General features: G+C 35.4%; 1 protein-coding gene across 1 annotated transcript; it reads right to left on the bottom strand.

Annotated features, from left to right (window-relative positions):
- Positions 1 to 4,340: 4,340 nt before the first annotated feature.
- Positions 4,341 to 20,190, bottom strand: LOC140152981 (E3 ubiquitin-protein ligase synoviolin B-like). Its single transcript, XM_072175541.1, is given in 15 exon segments — positions 4,341 to 5,374; positions 5,771 to 5,793; positions 5,796 to 5,981; positions 6,664 to 6,847; positions 7,701 to 7,886; positions 9,024 to 9,242; positions 10,010 to 10,281; positions 10,603 to 10,668; positions 11,373 to 11,472; positions 11,906 to 12,032; positions 12,633 to 12,736; positions 13,384 to 13,423; positions 14,490 to 14,657; positions 15,653 to 15,745; positions 19,974 to 20,190. Coding segments are annotated over 15 exon segments (2,049 nt in total). The 5' UTR covers positions 20,112 to 20,190; the 3' UTR covers positions 4,341 to 5,231.
- Between the last annotated feature and the right edge of the window lie 5,464 nt (positions 20,191 to 25,654).

Below are 25,654 nucleotides of genomic sequence, written 5' to 3'. Positions count from 1 at the left end.
TTGTTTAGAACTTTCAAAAGAAATACCTGAATGTGCAACCATAACTGTTTCAAAATAGCCCGCGAAAGTCATGCAGGTGACTCCGAGGTCATGCATTGAATTGGTTTGAATGAAGAATACTACGGGAACCAGCACCTTTTGTTAGAGGTGCATGAGCATGATGAGTGAAGTGCATACCTATATTGTTGTGAACGAGTCAATGACCTTCAATGACACTTTAAGATTTTGTTTGCATACACCTACTAATTGGTCATATTAAACCCAATAACATTGAAATTTTTGGTTGTGAACAAAAAGTTCACCTAGACTAAGTGCAATTTTGATTTTGTGCCATATCAGCCATCTTGGATGATTTTTGGCAAATGTTCTCTAAATGCATGATTTCAATGCCTCGGTTTGACAAAATACTTTATGCCATTGACTAGTAAAGTGCCATTTCATAAGAAACCCCTTTGATACTTTCACAATATGCTTGTTTCATGTTTGTATATATGTTAAAATAAAGAAATATATAAAGGTAAATATATGTTTATGCCAATTTTGCTCCCAATTGCTATTTTTGGACCATGTCATTTTATTTCGTTCCAATGACCGGTCAGAATGGGAAACTTTAAAATTCATAATTCAAAAGTTTTTGACCGATTTTGACCATTTATCCACCAAAATACTTCTGTTGATAAGTTCTATCCAGAAACCAATCTTTTGTAGTAATTGGGACAACATGAAATTTTGATGGTTATCCCTACTATAAGGAAATAAAAATGTATGAAACAAGGCCATTTCTGAATTTATGAGAAAATTTAGAATGATTTTCCAGTTGTAATTTGTGTTTCAAATAACTGGTTTAGAGTCCAGAAAATTGATACTTGCTTAGGAATAGGGTAATGCCAATACTTAATAGGTATAGAAATGACACTGTCATACAGTACTTGTTTTCAAATCAATGCTCATGTTTAGGGTGCATTTTGGAAGTCCATATTCATGGATGATAGACACCCCATGTCAATGTCAAGTTCCCCCACCCCTCCACCATTTCACATCGCCCCTCCACCGTTTCACACAACAGCTGCAAGGAGTATCCCACCATGCATTGCAGTGGGTTTGCATTCTCCATTGAAATAGAAAATGCATTATAAAACAAATCAGAGCTGCTTAAATGTTGAGAGCAATCAGCTATGAATGGTTTCACAATTACTTGGGTGTCATATTTTTTTAACACAATTCTAAGCACCTTTGATTTGAGTAATTGAAAGTCAAGGCAAGGGATTTTGTGTTTTCTCTGCAACATGCTCTTTTATTATTGTACCACAAAGCATATTGGAATACACCTTTCAGCTGCTGTGGGTTCACACATGTCCAATACTGCATTCTTATTACTCGACCCAATCAATGCTGTCATAGGAATGCACCTGTACAGCAAAAACTGGAATGTCTATAAAATCTCAGATATACTGTGTAATGTTTTTATGTATTAATTCCCAATTATGATATAAAATTGGATCGATTGAGCCCATATTTATTGGTCGAGCTATGAGTTTAAAAATATTGAACAAGACGTAGTCGAGTCCAATATTTTAAAACTCGTAATGAGACCAATAAATATTGGGCGTAAAGCATCTAATTTTATCATTATTATGTTTTGGATCCAATATTTTCACACACTTGGATTCATCAAAACATAATAATGACTTGATTTCATCACCCCTGAAAGTGACCAAGAACCAAATATGGTACACACAAAAATGATACTTTGACAGATGATGAAGTTTCCATAAATTTTATTTTATATACAGTAATTCAACATAAATAATCTTTACAAAATTTACTTTGTTCCAAGTTTCATTCCTGTGCATTGTATCAACTGAAAGTTTACATATTCACAAACTGACATTTCAGATTACTCTGGTTATCACCCAGACATATTGTAACACTTCCAACAAGACCACTTTAGTAGGTAACACAAAAGTGTGCAACCAGATTGATTAACTGATTCCACCCCCACACTTAACTCCATCAAAATGCAGATTTTGGTATCAGGTGAAAGCTCATATTTATCTCATAACCACAGTGAAAATTTCAGCCCCAAATATCTTTTGTTTTATGAACAAAAACTTTGCCCGAAAGTTGTGTGCTGTTCTATGGGCCAATGTGACACACACAATTGCTTGTTGGATCAAGGATGTTTGGGTTATGGGTCTCAATTTTAACACCATTTGTTACAATTGGACCACCCACACAACAGTTTCTTGAGAAATTAATCTTGGACATGACCACTGAATTCAAATTAAGACTCACAGCTCTTTTGATCTCGATGTCTGACCAAAATAATCACAAATAATTGTTTTCATATTTCGACATACAAAAGTACCACACATAACATGTTAAAAGCCCACAGAATCTCTACAATAATAGTGTTACTTTTCAAACAACATGGCTTAAAAACTGATGGATCCAGTAACATGACCATAATTGAGAATACACTCATATACAATAGTTTGCCCCTCAATGAATCAACCAAGGGCTGTACCAAACATTGAAATAGTTTGGCCAGACTACAGAAGTTAGTAAACTAAATGTTGATCATTTAATAATATCAAACTGAACCAAACATTTGGATTACTTCACATCGACGTGAACTCGCTCCATGCTATACACGAGAAGGGCATTTTTGAAATTCCCCCAGGAAAACTCCATACAACAACAAAGTTACCTGCCACTGGTGTATTGGTAGGTGTTATGGTACAGCCTTGGAATAATCACACACAATGAATTTAAACAAGTGCATTAAGTTAGGACTTTATAAATGTGCATTAACAAAACTAATCTTTGCCTATTACTAGTTGAACAAAACATAGCAAACAGGTTTCATCTTGGCCGCTGAGACACAATGAGAGAGTTATCAATCATGGGGAATAAAGTTGAGATTGCCCGAGTACCGACTGGTAAAGCTCTGGACCGGTAATCCAGCGACCGGGGTTCAATCACCACTGAGTCCTGATTTTTTTCTCTCTCAATATTTTCGAGCCCCAATCAAGCCATTTATAAAGACTTCAACCTTGTTGACACTCTGATGGGGGAAAGGTAGGATAACAAACTGGGTGGGAAAGTTTCCTCAAGTGCCATGAGACCACTCCTGATTAACTTCATGCAGTAAGAGATGAAAGCCATTATGGTGGCTTTCTTTTACTTGTGCCACGGGGGAGCCTTGCGATGCAACCATTCTCAAAAATAGAGAAAAATTACAATTCTGATCATTAATATGAGGGAGGGGCACAGAAGACAATAATATTCACCTTGAGACAGTTATTACTTCAAACTTTGTGATAATAAAATGCTACATTTGGTGCATGTTACAGTTAAAATATCTCGTAAACATCATGATAAAAAGAACCCGAAGCAACATTTATAAACAACAGTGCTAAATACATACAGAAACAAGCAAATACACAGATAGTGAGATACCATATTTTCAGAGTTGGTGTAAGTTTGTACTGTCATAAGAATCAAAATGCAATGCATGACAACTTAAAAACTAATGATTCTGCAGTGCCTCGTGCGATGTGGCACTCAGCAATACAATGTAAATGGAGAATAACATGAAAACCTATTTTAATCAACTGAAAAAAGTCTTTTATTTACTGCTGAATACACCTTCTATATAGGTCTATTAAAAGTGAAAGTAATTTTTGCCTTTTTTACTGTTTATCTTCATGTGTTCAAAAGAGGAAGTACAAACTATGGCATTTTGCCACTACATGTACTATGAAAATGGACATTATTATGCTTAATTTTTTCACACTTGGCCAATTTCTAATTGGTTGTTTTTTGGAACTGACCAACATATGAAAGGATTATATTCCTGCGTTGTGTTTTCACAGTAGTTCATGCCAATAACTCTGACACTACTGCAAAGAATACCCTCAAGGAAGACATAAACACACACCCAAAATACCTTGGTTCTTTTTGAGTTGTTTAAATATGTATACTTGACCAAACGCTTCTGAACAATTTTACAAACTAGAACAATGCAAGATGAAGCATTTTTGGTTAAAAAATGCAAAGACTGGAAGCCTATATCAAATTATGATCACTGTAACATTAATTTGGGAATGAAATAAACTTGGTAAGTTTCTTGAAGTTGTCAACTTTCAGATACAAGAGTGCAGAGGTATTTCAAACTTGGAATTGGTTTGTTTAAAACATTTTTATGAGGCACATGTATATTCTCTCATACATGAGAGTAAATAATCTAATGTCCCATTCAATAAACCCAAATTTAAGTAATTTTACATACTGCAAAAGTGGTAATTTTCTAGCTGAAAATTTGCATTTGCAAGTTTATTACAAATATTTGTGTATTTGTTACTCATCAATCTCTTTCAATTCATCTCCCAATGAATATTTGCTGACATACATCAAAGATCTGATGAAATATAAAGTATCAATTTTACATCATCGCACATTTGTTAGAAATGTAAGGAAACAGAATGGAAATAGATTGAATAACAAATACTTGTTGCAGCCTATATTTGATGTCAAATAAAAAGTATGGACTGGGCCCAAGTCTATGTGCAAAACATTATTGGTGAATTTAAAACTAGCAAAATATTTTTAATTGTTGCAGATAGTCAAGTGAAGACTACCACTTTTAGAGTACCAAACTTTGAGATTTTTGTGCCAATTATTTGTTCTGATATGAACATGTAATCTCATTTTAGAAGTACTAAATTGTCAATACATAGACCATATATGCATGATTGATATCATGAAAATTACATAAATATGCTCAAAAATGTCCATGTTCTAACAAAATATCTTTGGATGCCACACATTGATTGGCACATGAAACTTAAAAATAGATTGGCTTATTAGGTCTCCCCTGCACCACATATGACCATCAGCCAATTGCCATTATTGCCTTTTTTGAGGCAGTTTCAATAAATTACCACCAATGTGAAAAATATAATTTATACAATTTTCAATTCTGAACTTCAGAGACTATAGACATTTTCTTTTGACTAATTTGTTTCACAAATGTCAAAGGTCACATTTTTAGTCCTCAATTTTTTCCGTCCTGGGCTACAATGTAGCTTTGCCCTATCTTTACCAACACAGATATGACAAAGTTCCCATATATGTGAAAGAACAAATCTCATGATAATATCAATGAAGCCTAGTGAACATATATTTGTAAGCCAAAAATTATGCACTCTACAAAATAACAGCGTGTGCTATGTCTCATCGGTTTCAAGTTTTTGTAACCTTCGACGTCTAATCTCCTGATGATCATGTTCTTCTGGTTCTTCTGCATCGGGAATGAGTTCACCTTCTGTTGGGGGAGTGTAACCGACAGCACCTTCCAGCTGGCTCAGATCTGTAAAGGAGGTTGGAAACAATGGAACAAGCTCAAAAAGAGTACATCAAAAGTGACTTCCACTTCCTTCCCCCAAAATGAAGCAAATCTTTAGTTGTGCCCACTCCCTGTGTAGTTAGGTTTCATTCTTATTTATTTAATTCTGGACTTTGTCCCCGCACAGGCAGGTATGTCCGGAGTACTGGCTACACGCCTATCACCCCTCACCCTCTGGAATCAGGGTGATGGAAAATAGTTTGCTATATTTTTCCCTAACCACATAGTATTTGTATAATACTGCACAGTCTACCAAGATCAGTCAGTCTGCTTGAACCTTGACCCTTGGATGAGGAGGAGCTATAGCTATCCATGAAAAGAGTAATGACTTCACAAATTTTGTTATTCATAACATTTTACCTGCACATGAGTCCTTTGCCTTTTTCAATGGTTTTTACTCTCTGCATCACTATCATTATTATCAACAGCTTCTGCAGCATTGTCTTCAGATGTGGGACTAGCAGCTGTTGGTGAAGTGGCACTTGCAGTTGGAACGGTAGTTGTTGAAGAGACTGTAGTTGTATTGGCTTGGGGATATAAATTGGCAGCAGGTGGCGCTGGGACTGTTGAACTGGCGAGGTGAAATCAACAATAATAAAAGAATTAGTACTTTGGTTTGGCAACACACATTTCAAACATATGTTCACAAATAAAGATTGTAACAAGTTTTAACCTTTTTAGATAATGACAATGTTTTAAGTTCATTCAAAACCTTGAAGCCACTATAATGAAAGACAGATAAAAAAGACTAAATCGCGTCTGACGTCACTGTCAATCAAATTCCCAATGACCCTTGATTGGTTAATAGCGCGTAAAAGGAAGGTTGATTCATCTGGTGCTGATCGGAGAAAAGGAATCTCTGAAAATGGCGAAAAATTACATACTTTTACCAGGCAAAAAGCAACTTCTCTAGGCATTGTTGACATGGTGCCTTCAGGAAAGAAAGTTTCCTACGATAGAGACCAAACTTTTGAGATGGTTTGTGCATTTGAAGGTGCAAAATTGACAATAAGACGCCCTGTTTTACCGCCGTGTTCAGAAACTCAAACTCATCATCAAGACACTTGTAAACAAACCATGCTTGATTTTGATTGACAGATGACATCAGTCGCAATTTAGTCTTTTTATCTCTGTCTTTCATTATACAACTTGTTTGAGGGGCACATACAATGTAGCAAAATATACCAGAGGTAAACAACTGCAAAATGTGAACATGGTGGTATGAGCCTTTTTTTGATGATTAATTAACTTACCCTAAACTGTTGATAACAGTAGTATACTGCTGAACCTGTACCATAGCAGCATCTAGTAATGAGTGTATACTACGAAGGCATTCTATTCTGGCTTCTAAGTGTCTTCTCTCGTTACCTTCCATTGCACGGATTTCATCCTCTGACATACCAGAGAAATTGGGTGGTGGCATCGGGGGTGGCACACCTGTTAGGAGAAATAACCACATACAATTTGTTTACATATTCAGGTGAATAAATTTGATTTGCAATTTTCATCTGTCGGTGTGCTGCCTACACAGGCTTCTCAAATGATCTGTTTCTGCTTATTAAGCTTGCATAGACATTGTCACAAAGTTCAATCCAGGGATTTACTTCAAAGCTGACGGCTTTTCTAATAATATTAATAAAGTGATTGTAATTTGCCATGGTGAGTTTCAAAAGAATTATTGGGATATTACATTGAAAATCCACATACCCCCTGTGGAAGATTTCACAGCCATCACAATTCCAGTAGTACCTTAGGTTCAATCCAGCTGGAAATATTTGTAATTTTTCTGTTCAAATTCCAGTTAAAATTGTGGAAATTTGTACAATCTTGCCTAAAATTATATCTCCACACCTTAATCTACCACTTTTTAAATAAAAACCGCTGGATCTGGAATAATAAAAAACTGAAATCTTCCTGTGGGTTCAAATTGAATATCCCAATGTACATGAAACATTAGTTGTACTAGCAAATTGCAACCTTTAAAAAATATTGTAATAGCTTGCTTAAAAAACAGATGTGACATGATCAAGGTGAACGAGTCACATGTCGACCCTGGTCGAAAATGAGTTTTGCATATGTTTCTAAAGAGGACATTTAGAGCTTTCAGAAACTGAAAACCTCATGTTGATATGACTTTTCGTTGTGAAGTTACATCAATTTATCAATTGCTGAAAACAATATAAAACAAAAGAATTTTAACATTTCCCTTGATCGTGTCACAAATATGTTTTGAGAAAAACGGCTACTTAAGAATTTTCATTTTAATACTTCACATCAAATTCCTACTTACCAAATGGGGGCATAAACATGAATGGTGGTGGGGGCATAAATGGGGGCGGCATCCCACCTGGCATGGGTGGTGTCTGCCCTGCTGTGCTGCCAGGATATGGAGGGAATACAGGGGGAGGGGGTAGAGTTGATGATGAAGGTGATGTAGTTGTTGTGGTTGTCGTTGTGCTACTAGATTGACTTGAAGCTGCAGACAAGGAAACAAGCAAACACAAAGAATTATTGTTAGTTGCATTACCACAGAATTGTTAGTTGCATACCACATCCTGGAAGTTTTGATAAACTAAATGCAATCACTGCACATGTATATATTACATTTACAATTCTGCACAAGATCCAACAGATATTACCCAACATATAACAATTAACTATGAGTTATTATCCTGAAATCAAGCACTTCTGACAAATATAGAATACTAACAGTATAAGCAGGATGTAGCTGTAGTCTATCCTATCCCGCATATTGGGTGGCACATATGCTTATTCATCACTCTCAACCACTTCTTTCTTTCTTTTCATGTTTGCAAGTTTTATATGTGTTTTAATTTCTGCCAGAAATAGATACATCTGATGCAGATTTTGATCAGAAAGCTTGTAAATTTTCAAATTTCCTGTTGCAGGAAACAAGAAATTTAGGCTGATTAAGGAAGCAATAAAAATTCATACTTTAATAAATCAACAAAAACAAACACTATTGGCAAAGAACTATGGCTTTCCCACAAAAAGGTGCTTGAGCTTAAACAGGAAAAACACAAATTTCTATGGTCAAATAGGTACTCACACTAAGTGATCAAAATCAAAATCTTTGCATCTCCCCTTGACATTTGAAACCAAATTGTTAAAATATGTGTACAGCTGGAAAGTAGCATGCAAATTATACCTCACATTTGAAGCCTGTCCCTCTGATAGCCTTATCTTATTGTCAAGTTTTTGACAAACATGAACAACAAGTAAAATTATCATAATTTTGAAGGCTTAAGTAGTTGATCATGTAGAACAGGCAGAACATGAAATGTTGACAATATACAGGGTCAGAATTTCGGCGTGAATCTGTGAATTGATGCTCGTAAAGATTCTTGTAAACAGATTTGCGTGAATCAAAGTTGATTCTCGCAAACGTTTGTAGTTTACACAGAAGTTGATTTGCGAGAATCAAATGATTCCCGCAAATTTATTCTGCAAGAATCAAGATTGATCCTCGCACTGTGAAACGAATTCCGACCCTGAATATAGATTGATCAAAGTTTTTAGACATTTGAATAGGTCCAAATGTCTCAGGCATAAGGCACAAGGCACAAAGTAAACTGTTTTCAAATATTCTTACCTGATGAGTTAGCAGGTTGAGTTCCAGAATCTGGCTGGTCATCTCCAGTCTGATCAGCTGCTGCTTGTTGCTGACCGGCAGGCTGCTGACCATTGATTCCAGGGGGTTGTGGAAAGCCAGGTGGCATAGCTCCTGGATGGAATGCCATAGGACCTCCTGCACCAGGCGGTTGAAAAGGAGGCATCCAAAAGGGATAACCTGGGAATGGGGGCATCATACCTGTGTTAAATAAAAGTATGAAATATATTATGTCAGTGTGTTTAAATTGACAGTGCATTATTTTAAGGTACGATCAAAAGAATCAAGAAATTACTAAAAGACTATAGAGTGCTTGAATTGAATTGCATAAACTCGATTGGCATTTTGATTAAAATTAACTTCCAATATTAAAGTAACATGTAAAAAGTTTTATCTCTCAAACATGCATGTATATGTATGTAAAAGCCATCCCAGCATGTAGCTCTATGCGCTGAGTGTTTTTGATAGTCTGTTTTTTTGTTATTAAAAAATAGTGGACGAAAAACAAAATTTAATAGCACTTAGCCTTTTCCTAAAACAAAGCATACATTTGTAGCACCTTGCTTTTTTGCAAAATGTTCGCGAGACACAACTTATTTTTTGCCTAAGCATGCAATTTAACATTGTCCTACCACTTAAAAATTTGCAATACCATACATTGTATTTTATACTTATATTTATATATATTTTATACTTATACTTTCATGAAATCATGCCGCAGAATGTGGGCATGTTGCCTGTGGGGGTCGACGCTAAGTCAGGTTTTCGTGTGCGAACTCAAAAATAGTGCAAATAGCGCGAGCGTACACAAAAGAAACTTTGCACATGAGATGAGCGATGTCGCCAGGTCTGAACGCTGTAATGGCGTCAGCTGAATTAAAGTACGCTTAGACAGCACAGCCATGGAATATTCCAACCTATGTGTTATTAATCTATGCATGAAATAAAATGATACATATAATTCTTACCCTGAGGACCTTGTTGCTGTTGCTGCTGCTGTCCAGCTGCACCATTCTGTTGTTGTTGCTGCTGCTGTCGTTGTTGTTGTGCTGCAGGTGCCCGTAATACATCCATACGGGCACGTGGGCAAGTCTGTTGACGTTGGAACCAGGAGCGAAGACAGCTTGTGTGAAAGATGTGACTACATGGAAGTTTCTTACAGCCCGTGACCATCTCTTCTCGGCAGATGATGCATAGGTTGTCAGTAGTGGCCAGATCTTCAGGAGTTGCATCTGGGTACCTGATGATTGCAAAAAGTACAATACATTGAAATATCACTTGGATAAGAAATTGACAAAATTAATTTTCAAACTTCAAACATAAAAACCTGCTGTATAGTAACCCATTAATGTTACTAAATATGGACATAGCTACAAACTCTCAATTACTTTTGTTGAAACTTGGTAGTGCAATTGAATATTGAAATCATATGCTTCCTTGCCAATGCTGTGAGTTGTCTCTGTTTTGTCTTCAGACTAAAGAACTCCTTGAACATGTTGGCAGCACCCTGTATTTAGTTAAGGTTACACACTGCATGTTAGCTTCTTAGGATTCTACTTACAATGTATTCATATTCCTGATTGCTCTTCTTGACATAATCACATCATTCACCGCTTTCTTAAAAGACCTGTAATGCAAGAATAATATTTGATTTATTTGTACAAATAAAACTTATATACTTATATATTAAAACTTTGAAATAAAATGTACATTGTCTACCTATACAACACTGGAAACTAAAACCCAAATCTAGTTCAACTATTTCAAATGAATTATCTTTTTTCCACTATCATTTTTTAAAGGCAATAGCTTTGATGGTTAAGATCCCCTGTTCAATCTTAGCAAATCTGATTTTACCTCAAAATTAACTTTTGAAATGAAATGTGTATAGGGTGACCATAAAACTAAATATGCACAAATGTTTTAAAACTCAACATGTCTCTTTAAAACAACAACAGATTTGATAATCCAACAAAACTCGCTATGACATAAGTTGTGTTCACATTGTCGGACGTACGCCCGGCGGAACTTGGTCGGCGCAAGTTAGTAGCGGTAGGTGCTGCCAGGAGGAGCATAACTCAAATTTGACCTCAGGTTTAAGATTCATTTTTGTATCTCATGCATTCAAAGGTCATACTTGATGTGAAAAAACATACATTAAGTTAGTGAACTGAGCCCAGAAAGATGAGTGTGTATGAGATCCTAGTGTCTTCTCTGAATGTTCCAGGAGGATACTGTATACGTAACTAGTAAGATATGATACTACATGTGTGATGCTTCCTTTTTGAAGGAGCTGGTAATCATTATGACTTGAATGACAGTTACACTCACCTCATAGTAAGATACATAGGCCTGATGGCAAACAGTGGGAATGTATGTACTTTGATCATGATAGCCATAAAAGCAGTATATAAAAACACTTTGATAAAACCTGTCAACATAAACAAAAAACAAACAAACAGAAAACAAACAATTAGTCATATTCATGCTGCACCCTGCCCTGTAATTAGCCTGTTCAAAAAAAAGTGGTTCATTTCATGCTACAACCTATCACACTTTGGATGTTAGTTAATTGTTGATATACTTTATATCACACATTCCAGTTTTCCATTCATCTCAGACTGTGCCTTCCACGGCACAATAAACATTTTTGCGGATGAGTTAGAGTCAAGATTATTTTTTCAATTCAGTTCGTACACAAAACAACACCTATTTTGGCAACACCTGTATGGGTAATTTTCGACAGAATAGAGATCTAGGAATAAAATATTACCCTTTCAATGAACATTTACATTTTGTAGCTTTTACTTCAGTATGTTTACAATGTATCTCTAAGTATACTTATAATGAAAACAACAACTTACCCATAACAAGATCTGTGTAGAGCATATAAACAGCTTTATTTTCCCAGGGGTTCTCACTTTGAAGATCTATAGTATGTAGAATATACTTGAAGAACACATTGATTATGATACTAAGAAGTATGGCATACTGAAAACAAAAACAGAAATTTGTCATCAAGTTATTTTGTTTAAATTTTTTTAATCAAACTAGCCACTAAACAGTGTTTGAAGTATAGTGTTTTAAACATTTCTTAGTACAGAGCAAAACATTGATATAAGCAATTGAATGATTCGGACATTACCAGTAAATGATTGATCAGAAATACACTGTAAATATTGCCAAATAATTTGAAGGTACACTACCTGGACCCTTCATAAGCGACAAACTAAAATAGTACTGGCCAACTCTGCTACTTTTGGCTCTAACAAATTCTATGTGATTTTTACTGGGAGAAGTGCAAGGTGCCTTTTACACTGTGGCAGCTACTGGTCTATCACCCACTACCCTTCTGGCTTTCATTGAGAGGCCCTTTGTCAGTACTATAGTTTGCCATATTCTCCCACTTATTAATGCTCTTCTTAATGCCCAACTGCCATGTATCTTTTACATTTGTTTGAGCAGCAGTAGTGCAATGTAGACTAAAGGAGCATGTATACATTGCCAAATTTGGAGTGGAAAAGGAGTCTTGTCTTGTTTCACTGACTCAAGAACAAATCTTCAAATCTGTTCAGAATTATCTTTACTCACCTCAAATCCAAAAACTAACTGTACAGAAGCGCCTTTTGTTAAAGTACTATGATATGCAAAATTGATGAAGGCAGCATCTACAAGAGCTAAAAACAATAGTAGTGCTGAAACAAAACACAAAGAACAAAATTATCATCTTTGAAAATAACATTTTACACTACATGTATACATCAAAAACAAACTACAAAGGTAATTATTTGATATTACAAAGTTCAGTTTGCCTTTCATTAATTTTGACCTCCATGGTTCATCTAGATTGGGCTACAAGCTGAAATCCTTACACCCCATGGAAGACATGACTTAATTATCTCCCACACATGGGGTGTAAATATCAAATGGACTCACCCATTAAGGTAACTCTATTTGAAATTCACACTACCTAAGTGGAGATTATGATTATGTCTTCCATAGGGGGTATATGGATTTCAACTAGAATAGCCCATCTTTGACACATTAGGTAAGGAATCAGACTTAAAACCAGGTCATCTTGGGCCTAATGTTACACAACTTGTATAACATTGCCATTCCCCACTGAGTCTTCTTCTTATCGTGTACGCCCACACACATTATGTTTCAGCCAAAGCTGGACATAAGGCTTAGCAATATCATTGCATCAACAGATACCAACTCTGGATGATAAATGGCCTTACACTGTTTCTTGCTACTTGCTATAGAAAGTGGGAATTATTTTTCTTTTTTACATTCAATTCGCTTATTTTTATTTTTCAAAATTTATATATAAAACACTTACATAACACTCTCAAATGAAATACCAATGAAATAACTGGACTCTCTCCATCTGAAGGAAAAACAACATAAATAATTTAGAACTACATATTTGATGATCAAATAGGGCTTACGCTACTTGCACAGTCAATCAGTCAGTCGTTAAGTTTGAGGGTAGTACCCCGAACTGGCCGCATACATGAATGGGAATTGAACCAATACAACATTGTGTGGAGTGATATAATTCTATTGCCACTTTGAGGCTCTAGTCTATCCAATATGAAAGAACGATGCAGGATTCAATACTTTAGTTTGTTCGGTTTATAATTGGCAAAACTTATTCTCTTTTTGTTACTACACACATTAATAGAGTCCTAACTCATACAAAATTCACATAATCGTGCACCAGTCAAGCATTACGCACAATCTATATCAATACACAATGTAATGAGTCTCATTTACAAAGTATTTTGATAAACTGTTTATTTTAATGGACAGAAATCTTTGCTTTTACTTCCATATTGGTGTACAGAAAAATTGTTTTTGAGCTGTTATTCTTGGGGTCATTGGGTTATATTTGAATGGTTTACATTATATACCTTTAATTGATAGATACTATATGGGACCTGTATCTGTATGTGATAACTTAATTTTAAAAGAAGAAAACAGCTATAACATTTTAACATGGCGCAGCATAAAGAACCAAGGGCAAATATTTAATACACTACGGTAATATAATGACCCTTAACAGTTCTCCATTTGACAGAGAATGGGATATTAAAGTAACATTATTAGAGAATTGATTGACAGCAGATCACAGAAATTAGCTGTTGAATGTTCATGTACTTTCAATAAAATGATGTGCCAACTACTAGTAGATCTACATGAATCTTTCACCTAATTTGTCTTGAAATTGTTGTTTTCTAAAAATTGCGTCCTGTCCTGGGGGTCGCAATTTTGCTCTCAAAATTTATGATGGCCGGGTCTCTGATGAAAATCAAACTGGTGGTACTAAGTGTTTAGGCCTATGTTTTGCCGACAGTGTTTCTAGGACATAATAGGCACTCAATTGACTAACATACTGTCTGCTGATCTTATTTGAATGAAATTATAGATACTTAGTATTAGTACATCAAATCTACTTACATAATCAACCCTATCTTCAGCTAACCAATGAAAACATTTCAGGAACAGAAGTAATGTGAACATGGCTACAAAACGAGGACTAAAATCATCTCGTAAAACAGTGAAGGCTAAACATGTTTCTGTTACTGCATACCAAGACCTTTCTATCAGATGCTGAAAAAGAAAGACACCATAAAGAGGGTTATTACAGGTACTTGCAAATATGATGTATAACCTGAGATCAAAATATCTATTATAAACAAACAGCTGGATGATGGTAATGACACATTCCACTAAACAACCCCCACATACTTATATACCCCTCCACACACCCCCATGTGTAATCGCCTCAAAACTTGGACGCTGTTTAGGACTATGCAAGCGTGTTTATCTGATCCGTACTCAAGCGACATACCAAGCATGTTTTCCCACCATTTTTATGCATGTATTTTGTGTGTATGGAATTTTACCTAACAAATATGGACGTTATATCGCACGTACGACAGAAGATGTATTTCGCAAATACATTTATGCAATTGCACCTGCGGTCCTTTGCAGACCTTCTTGAACCAAAGACGGTCCCCCATTGAAAAACGAGTGTGTGTGACAGTGTGTCCTCGTTTGCTGGCAAACACCAAAGCACCCATACAAACAAAGTTCTGATCAATGCACCCCCAAATGATTGTACACAATCTGCCAAATACTGTGTAAAATCTAGTATTCAAATTTACATCACATGTTGGCAAATCAATATCTCACTATATTTTGATCAGCTTGTAATTGGCAGGAATTGTATTAGGTTTTACCACTACACTGAAGAGTAGACTCACGTTAAGAGTGATACAGTTGACCTATCTGATCTATATTGTGCATGTTAAAGAATGTAGACACAAGTATAGCACTTGAATTAATAATTTGTGATGCTTCTGGTGAGAGATGTGACAGATGTCACAAGACAATCCTCAAAATAAAATATATTGATATTAATCCACGATGTTACAAGGTCCGCCGTTTGTAAGCTGATCAAACTATAATTGGCTTCAAATTGTCATCAAAATCTAGATGCACCTAGATCTTTGTAGCTGATTCTTACTAAATCAGATTATGATTGCATGATATTTGGAATATTTTGATCTTTATAATTAATATAAATAAAATAAAAAATTTACCTCCATTTCTGCAGCTCTGAGTTGGCCAAAAAATACTTTCTTGAAAAGTTTTCCCATGAGTATAACAAGTACAAATGCCTGAACATAAAGTACCTGCAATATAAGAAAGAGTGATAAATGGTTAATATGAACTCCATTTGGCATACCTGTGGTAAACAAGTTAATTACAACATGATAGACAGGGAAGAAATCTCCTTTTCTGAGGAATTTTTTTTTTTAATTTTAGCAACTTTTCATGTTTGATCATTTTGATGTTTTCTCCATATTGCATGTGTACCGTGTCAACTCGAAATAAATCATAATCATTTATTTTTATATTGTATGTACTATTCGATTTATATCGTTCATGTACTTGGGATGCATTTATTTTCTATCATAGGCCTACTTATTATTGATATTTTTGTATGTATTTTAAATATCATGTTATTTTGTAAATATTCTGTAAAAATGTTGAAAATATTATTGTATGAGGGCCTGCTTGGAAAGCAGTGCTTGCCACTGAAGTAGTTTAAATCCCTCAATAAAGATTTCACAAATCAAAATAAGACTATGTCCAGTGAGAATTTCAGTGAACACAGTGAGACAAACGCCTACATTGACAACGCCCCCTACACAGAGGTGACTGGAATCATCAGACATACATGTGTGATTACATCTAAAACCAATAAATGACATGCTGTGTTCATTTTCATTCATTAACATTTGAAAATCTCATGAATAAATACATGTAGTTGATTGCATCCATCTTGGCTTTCAATTTACAAACTGGTTGGTATGTGACCCGATGTCATTTTAGCCAATCATGTTTTTGGTAAAAGTTACTCGAGAACTCTACCTCCGAATTTGCATACTATAGTTAATGCATTCGAGAGTATGTTGCGATCGAATTTCGGTCTGTCAGTGTTGACATTTTTTGCAACAAATGTTTTATATTCTCTTCATGTTGAAATATGGACAGAGCAAATTTTGTTGAAGTGCAATTTTAGTATGACACTGTGTAAAGCAATGGAAGTTGCAATGCATTCTTTGAATCTTTCTGCTGGAGGGCTATTTCATTATAAATGACAACATTGAGTCCCAAAAGGGGTCAAAATTCAAACTCATTTATTTCATGCAAATTCATTATCATTTCAAATTTCAGATGGTGTGTCAATAATTCTCAAAATATTAGAGCGTCAAACCCTCAGGAACCATTAAAAAATTAAATTGAATTTTTGCTGTGTAAAACATAGCTGCCGTCTGAGGGGACATTTTATTAAACAATTTAATACACAACTTTGAAAGAGTATATGTAACCAACATTGGGTTCATACTTATTCATATTTAGTCTGTAATAATTGTTGTATGTTCCTTTACACTTCAGTGTCTTAAATATGCCAGTTTCAATATAAAACAATTAGTAAATTGATACTAATCCAGATAAATGGTGCAAAATTACTACATATTTTTAAGGATAAACTTTATCTTCACATGAAAAATTCATGAAATAGTCATTTTGTCCTGCCCAATAGCTACACTGATGCATAATTTAGTATTCTGCGTCAATCTGTTGTACTAGTCATGGAAAACCTAAAATAAAAGACCCTCCTGTGTCATTTGTTCTGGATAGGACACATTTTTAACACATAATAAAGCATACTTTAACTTTAGAAATAGCTGCATTAACAAGAAACTATCAATATTATTGCATAAAAGATCCCCAGCATTTAAAATCCACTACAAACAGGGTTAATATTCTGGTTAAATTAGGAATATTGCAATTTTTAGCTAACCGAAGTTCAATGCAGAATAATATCATATGTGTTCTCAACAACTGGACAATAATTTGAACACTAAAGTGGTTTGTAAGCATAATTTGCAATAAAATGCAAAAATTTCCTGTAGGTTTGGCTCTTTGACATTTTTATTTTTTAGTTTGTTTACCAATTCATGGAAATGACATAATTGTGCTGGAGAGGACATTTGTTAAATTGCAAACAGAATCGTGGATACAGGCTTGCAAAAATGCAACAAATACCAAATCATGTGCCACCTTGGTAGAAGGAAGACCACTCTTCCTCTACAAATTTCACATTCTATGATATAACCCTTCTTATTTCAACAACAATTAGTAATTAACTTCAGTTCTGGAGAGGACAAATTTTTGACGCGGAACTGTGGTATCAAGAACAAGTGGTCTACTGTATGTAAAATAAATGAATTCCTCAATCAGTGCCCTGTCCCATCAATTGGTAATATAACACAGATTATACAGGTAGGGTAAGGGTTTATATTTCCTCTTTAATGTTAACAAAAATGGAGGCATGAATTGGAGAGGACACTCATTTTTTTATTTAACATAAAATGCCAATTTTGCAAGAATCAACGGAATTTTAACATTTTTGCACCAATTTTCACCATTCAACTTGCATGATGTTCCACACATATCATATTTTCATTGCAACAAGCACATTGCCATAGAATGTACCTAATTTTTTCAAAGAATTAATTCAGAATACATGGGCAAAATGAAATGGGACTCCAAAATTGGGTTAAAAATGTACCTTTTGGCAATTTTTTTATACAAAAAATAGACAGAATTCTGTAAAAATGCTCATGTAGCTTGTAGTTTGTGGCATACTTAGAATTAAGTTAATAACACTGCATTATCACCCTAATTATATCAACCAGATATGATAAAAGCCATTTTTGTGAACGTGTCATTTATAATGAAATAGCCCTGATGTTAATATCATATTCATAATACCGTACGTGTGAAAGATATTGGTGGAGCAATAGTGCAGCAAGATGTTTTGTGCAATAGTATTTGACTATTTGATACCGTAGGCTTTAATTAACATAGCCAGAGGTACTCACACCTCCGTCACTACGATTTCCACTGTCCTCCGTACAAAGGTCTGAGACTCCTGAGCATAGCTGGTCCAGGGTACACATAAAATACCACTTTTTCTCATATAGACATATAGTCATGATAAATACCACTTCCTACCATTCCTCACATGAAGATGAGACTTAAACAAAGCATATTTGGTGCGTGTTCGTAAATTTTGAGCACATTTGAGGGAATTCCCATTTGAGGATGTAAAAGACCAGACTTGTGACTGTTATCGACAGGGATGCTAACTCGACAACGTGGACATGTAGAAACATGTGTTATACATGATTCGATTCAGTAAACATTATATTTTACGCGGTTTAATAGCTTGTAAATGCGGGGAACCTCAAAATCTGAAAAAAATTAGGAAAATTGCGACCAAAAAATCACTACCATGACGCTCCACACAAACTTCAATCTTTCGCGTCACAAGTCATTCTCCAGGGCCGGACTATTTGTATGACGGAAGTGTGGACTATTTTAGGTCAGGTCATATTAGACTCGCTGAGTCTCATGGACGCCGTTCCTATGTCCATCAGACTCGTATTTCCCATTTTGGATGTCAATGGGAAATACACACTTAACGATTTGCGCCGGTTAGAAACTTGAAAAAAAATCTTTAAAATTTTATCAATGTATATAAAAGTGGTACCAACCTTATTGTGCTTGCTAATTTAAGACTCGGTTGAAACAAAATTAAGGATCGAATGCATTTTAGTGTCCAAAAGGCAAAATTATCGTCAAAGTTCTGCGAAATCGGCACCCTTGCGAAGGGTTCAGAATTGAATCGAACGAAAATATCCGATCTTTGCGATCAAAAACACAAAATTACAACTTTAAACATACTATTGGCAAAAGACATTATTACCAAACAATATAGAATAGAAAATTTGACATCATTTTCTCAAAATATTGAAGAAATTTGCTCACTAGACATCGAAAAAGTACGCAATCCAATTCCCGTTCAAACGCGTGAGAAACTGAAAGTGCATAATCCCGACTAGGTCATATCGATAGATCAATCACAGATGCAGCGAATATCTAATAAAAAATAAATTCATCCGCCCATTGAAATACGTGGAGAAAAACTGAATCCAAGATGGCGCCGACCCTGTCCAAATGCGTAATTACAAATGCTACAGAGTGAGTGCACCGCCCTCTATGAACGATCGGTATATGCCTATTATCGTCGCCTGCCCTTGTTTTGAATTCTTCCTATAAATAGATGCCGTCAGTGTGACGTCATCACCCCGACGTGAGTTCGCCGTGCCCCGTTTTTTCGTACGTATGGCCCTAGTGAGGAAGGAACAGGGTGTTTCGGGCTATAATTAACAATGCAGTAAACTTTAGTAAGCTTACTAGTGCATGAGTGTATACAATTGTTGTGTGCAGTGACAGTGCATGAGTGACAGTCAGTGTGATAGATTTGCTGAAACCTAAACTTACCGCCATACTCGGATTAGACTTGGTTAAATACACTACTGATGGGTAAAATTGCTTCTTCTGATAGTATGCATGGCCTACAACGGCCATTGTGAGGCCAAAGCTGGCCGCTGTAAGGGCAACTCCTCGCATTTCCTGCATTTGATCTTCACTTTCCCATTACAAAATAAGGAAGAACACGTAGCCAAACACGAAAGATGGCGACTGCTGTATATTTACGGTCAAAGGTCATTTATTCCATATAAGGCAGCAATTATCCCATATTTGGTGAACAGACCGTGTCTCAACGTCATTGGTTGAAAGTTCGTTGAACTATTTTTGTTTACTTTTTGATTCAGATTCAGATATGAAACGTTTGGTATGTTTACAATTAAGGCCAAATAAAAAAAAATCATTCGTCTCGCATCCACTTCCTCACTTTCTGGGGATCAGCCCCATAATATTTTATTTTTTATTATTATTATTTTTAAATTTTCATATTAAATTTCAAGTTTTCACATACTTTAGTCAAATGTTAATGCTGGTAAACAAATTTATTAGTCAGCAAGAATCACAAACAAGTGTTTTTTGTGAAACTCTATGCACAAAAGAGTTAGACCGGGTCTAAACTCTAAAGTTAGACCTGGTCTAAACTCTAAGTGAAATTTAGTCACAGGAGAAATGACATTTTCCTTTACATTTGCTTAAGTTATTTTGTACTATATTTGAACTTAATATTTGCTAGCTACTTTTGGAAGGAAATAATAGTAAAGGACCATTCCTAATGAAACTAAATTCCACTTAAAAACCAGGTCTAACTCTTTTGTGCATTGGGTCTAACTCATCATAATTTAAATAAATAAAAATCCCTTTAAAAAGGGATGCGTCTGGTCCAGAGAGAAGATTGGGTGCGTTGCCCGGGGTGCGTTGTGGGCATGGAAACAGACTTGAAGAATCAGGAATCAAATACTAGTATAATTATGTACTCTCATGGCGTTTTATAAGTCGACATATAAAAATAAGTGCAGTTGGTGGTAATTAAATATAAAAATGATAAGAAAGTTTTGACATCTTAACAATTAATTATAGGCCTAGCGGTATTAGAGATATAAGATGCACTTAAGTTATGTCTGAACAATTATAAAAAAAAGACTTAAAAGGGCATTTCGTGATCCACAGCCTCATCCCCCCACTTTTCTAAAAAAAAAGTTGAGATTTTTATATCATTGGAATACTCTGGCTACATAATGTTTATGTACAAAATATTTCTTGCAGATTAATTCGTTTAGCAAAGATATCGCGAAATTTGAATTTCGTTCTGGTGCACCAGAACGAAATTACAACGTATTGTCTATGGAGCAGTGTAATACACATAATCATGCATAACTCGCAAAGTCGCAAAAGCAAAATCAGAATCAACTGAAATTTTGGGAATATGCTTTTTTCGTGGATATGTACTGAAAAATGTCATAAAAAGAGGATGCTAGGATCACGAAATACTCCTTTAAGTGAAATGTGCAAATTGTATTTGTCTAACCATGGAAGTGGTCTAACTGATTGTATTCTGTCGGTCCAACATCTGGGCTATCTAGTCTCGGGCCCAAACTGCATGTGACTCACGGTTTGTTATGAACGATAGAAACCGGCTGTGAAGGAGGCTACATAGCGATAATGTCGGAGTGACATTCAATTCCGGAAAAAAAAGCACTCGACCATGGAATTTAATTTTAAGTTTGTCAGTATACACGGTAAATCCTGTAAGTTTCTTCCACTCTGTAGACTTAGAAACGGTTGTTTGATTCCATTGACTATTTTGCGATCGAAATTAAATTACACAACACCAATGATAGAAATCATCAACAAAAATCGAATCAAGGACTTGTTTTCACTCGACCGTGAGTCACATCATCAACCGGAAGTGACGCTCCGACAGAATACTGTTTGAAAAGTTTAGTAAACTGTTTGAATAGTAATATGCTGGTGGGGCAGCGACAGGTGTTTTCTCTAATTTGATAGATACTTTTTGACACCATTGACCCCATATGACCTTTGACCAAGGATGACCTCTGACCTTGATAAGGAATTAATTAATTAATTAATTATTAATTAAAGAAATGGAGCTCAGACAAACTGGCATTATAATAAAGGAGAGAAAAAAAATCAGAACCGTTCGGATTCGAACCAGCGTGCACTAACGATTACATGTCGTTGGCTCACCACCACACGCCATTTTATTACAATGCCAGTTTGTCTGAGCTCCATTTCTTTAATTATTATATATTTTCTCAGGCATGTATCCTCTGGATCCTCGCATTTAATATTTAATGTCTCATATTGACTGATGTCATGCTATGACACAGCAGATAGGCCGCCCTCTCTAATTATAATTAATTATTAATCAATTAATTAATTAATTAATTAATTAATGTATTAGGTCCCATTTTCAAACGGTGATGTATTATCTCCACTTTTTAAAAACAAGTGACTTGAGGATCTACTTTGCTACATTTTGATAAATAGATTGGATGAGCTGAACAGTTTGTTTCGGAGGCTTCAAAAGAGTTAACGGAAAATCGCCTCTATGAAGTCAAGAATTTATATAAAAAAATGGACATTTTAGCCTGCCAAAACTGAACGCAGTAACTCCCAAAGATGATTATGCTACAAGGTAGCTGCTAACTAGATGACTCATGTAGCCAAAAATCGTGGAATTCTGTAGCTTTAAGTTGACCACTGCGGATCAAAGTGTTAAAAATCCAAAGTTACACCCTTTAGTTATGAAATAATGATAATCTGTGAACAAGTTACAGTAGGAAAGCGTTCAAAGATGTGCAGATACCAGGCTTCCATACTTTGTATATTTTGTAAATTTAAGGTTAGACTATAATGCCATAGTCGATTTTAAATAAAAATATGTTATTATTAATGTTAATCATAATGAGCACATTCAGCTCAGCTAGTTGAACTCGAAATTATACTAAAAGATAAATACTAGTAAATGGTTATAAAAAAGTTTATATAATTATTAATCAAGTAGTGACAGTAAAAATAAAGTATATACACGTATATGTTTATTTTATTGAATGCAACATAATCTTAATGGCATAATTATATGGCTCCCCCGCCCCTTGGGCCTGTTGGCTGGCTCTCAACATCAACATTAGTGCTGAACTTAACGCCCTCTGTTTCTCTCTGAATGGATATAATTTCACAATAATTTTCAGGATTTATAGAGGGCACCATTATATACGAGCGAAGTCAGAGCAGGTGAAGTGATGAGCAGGTGAAGAGTCCTTCCTGTGGTTGAAGGTTGTTGATGACGTTTGATTCTGGATAAATTAATTAATTATTTATTTAACTGACTACTCTTTCTGTCTTTCTTCATTTACAAGGATTTATATAGGCCAATATCATATGCAACTCTGGCACAACTCTAGCATCTTATTAGTGATAGGGCCTACTATTTTACCCCGTTGACCCCATATGACTTCAGTGACCCCGGAAGACCTCTGACGACCTTTGACCTCGGATAGCATTAATAAATTAAACAAATTTATGTATTTATTCATATAGGCCTAACTGAAAACTCCTTAGTCTCCTACGCAGCCAGTTTGGTTACGCGCTCCCTGCACACAGTGTGGAGGGAGCTGAACCAAACTGGCTGCTGTGGAGACTAAAAACTAAAAATATGACCTTTGACCCCGGATGACCTCTGACCTTGGGATAACATTAATAATTAATTAATCAATCAATTAAACAAATTTATGTGTATATTTATTTGACTGAAACTCTTTCTTTCTTCATTTGTTAAAGGTTAATATTTTTAAGCAATCCCCTAACAAAATGGTATAATTATACCACCAGTCCGTTGATAGCAATTTGAGCTCAGAGCTCAATTTATTAATTTATTAATAATTTATTATCACTGATATACAACTAAATCATGTTGCATTACAATTATATAGGCGGAGGAAGCTTGGAGAACCGGGGTACATCATACATGTAGGCCTACATGAATAGTATTAATACCGTATGTTTCCTCTGTCCTTTGATATAGAATAGTAGGGGCCTCACTAGTACATTATAATGGGGCGGGGTTGGGAGTCAAAATTGTTTTAAACCTAATATGAGGGAAGACAAAAAGTTGTAAATTTTTTGTCATGAAAACAAAATTCCACCCCCACCACCACCAAAGTATTTCTGAACAGTCCCTTAGACCTCTGAGATATTGGACTACAAGAGATGAAGCTGTAAAAGAGGAGACCTAAATTGAAATATTCAAGATCATGAAAGGACTGGAAGGGAGTTGTGGGCCTACACTCTAAACTTGGTACCGTACGGTATTTAAAATTAAATCTAGCTGACAGATTTAAAATTCAAATTTTGATTGGCTCCTATTTTCAAATCCTTGTAATTTAGAGTGTACAAGTCAGCACTTAAGAAGAGTCCAGTGGTGGCGCCAGGAATTTTTTTTTTCGAGGGGGGGGTTGAGGGGGCAAAGTGAATTTCAGGGGGGGGGCAAAATCAACAAATTTTGCTCAAAATTACCGCAAAAAGTGAAAATTGTCGTTATTCTAGGTTGGGCAAAAGTTCTGACTGGGGCATTTGCCCCCCTTGTGGCGCCGCCACTGGAAGTGCCTCAACTGCAGGAAGAATTTCTTCTCATTCCGAACGATTTCAGAACAACCTCCCAGAAAGTAGAAGCTACAGGCAACAAACCGGTTCATGACTCGGTTTGGGGTACAAAGATAGGAAATGGATGGGGTCAAAAAGGCAAAAGGCTCAGCCTGTAACGTAAGCCTGTAGCCTACCTATAAAAAGTACAGGGATCTATACGGTGATTTTTTTATTATTTTGGGTGGATCAAATTCAAATTGAGAAAATATTTTAGGTACGACTTGTTGTAGGCCTACTAGGGCCTACCTACATTGTATGTTTAAATTGCAACCCATCACTACGGTATTAGGCCTAAGGCCCTTTACAATAATTCTTAGTGTCCTGTTTCCCGCCCGCGTCCAAAGTAGAGAATTGCAAAATATTTAATTAGGCCTATTTTATTTTTATTTTGGATTTTCTCTTTTAAAATAACTTTTAATGACTTCCATTTGCTACTTTCTGACTTTGATCATAACAACTATATAATGATGAATAAACAAAGAACATACCTGTACCATTAGGCCTACTAATGTATAAGATTAAACATAGTTGTAAAATAATTAAATGCATGTTCCTTGTCAAAACGGGTTGATGTCGGCCCGGGATGTCGGTTGCAACCGATTGTTTTAAAATAAAGAAAATAATAGATTAATTAATAATTAAAAGTCACCTCATCCCTTGTTTTCAATCATGAAACATGGAAACAGGAAACTAAGAATCAATTGTGAAGGGCCTATTCAGTATACCATTGCCAATTTTTAATACACAAAAACACACAAAAAGCACCCAAACTTGCCCTAATTGGGCGCTTTTAAGGACAGTTTTGTACGTATATTTCGGCGCATTGACTGAAAACCTGAGACGAAAAACCCATCCATAGTGAGTGTGTAAATCCAGCGGTTAAAACTTCTGACAAACAAACAAATCTCTCCGGAAGTTGGTAGAATTTTAATATTCATCAGGTAAATGACCTGAAGCTGACCTGTTTAAAAACGTCATCTTCTCGACTCATATCAAACGTTTATTTGTCGAAGATTATAATTGGCCAT

The sequence above is a fragment of the Amphiura filiformis genome, chromosome 5, assembly GCF_039555335.1.
Source record: "Amphiura filiformis chromosome 5, Afil_fr2py, whole genome shotgun sequence".
NCBI classification, from domain to species: Eukaryota; Metazoa; Echinodermata; class Ophiuroidea; order Amphilepidida; family Amphiuridae; genus Amphiura; species Amphiura filiformis.
This window is presented reverse-complemented; position numbering and strand designations above follow the sequence as displayed.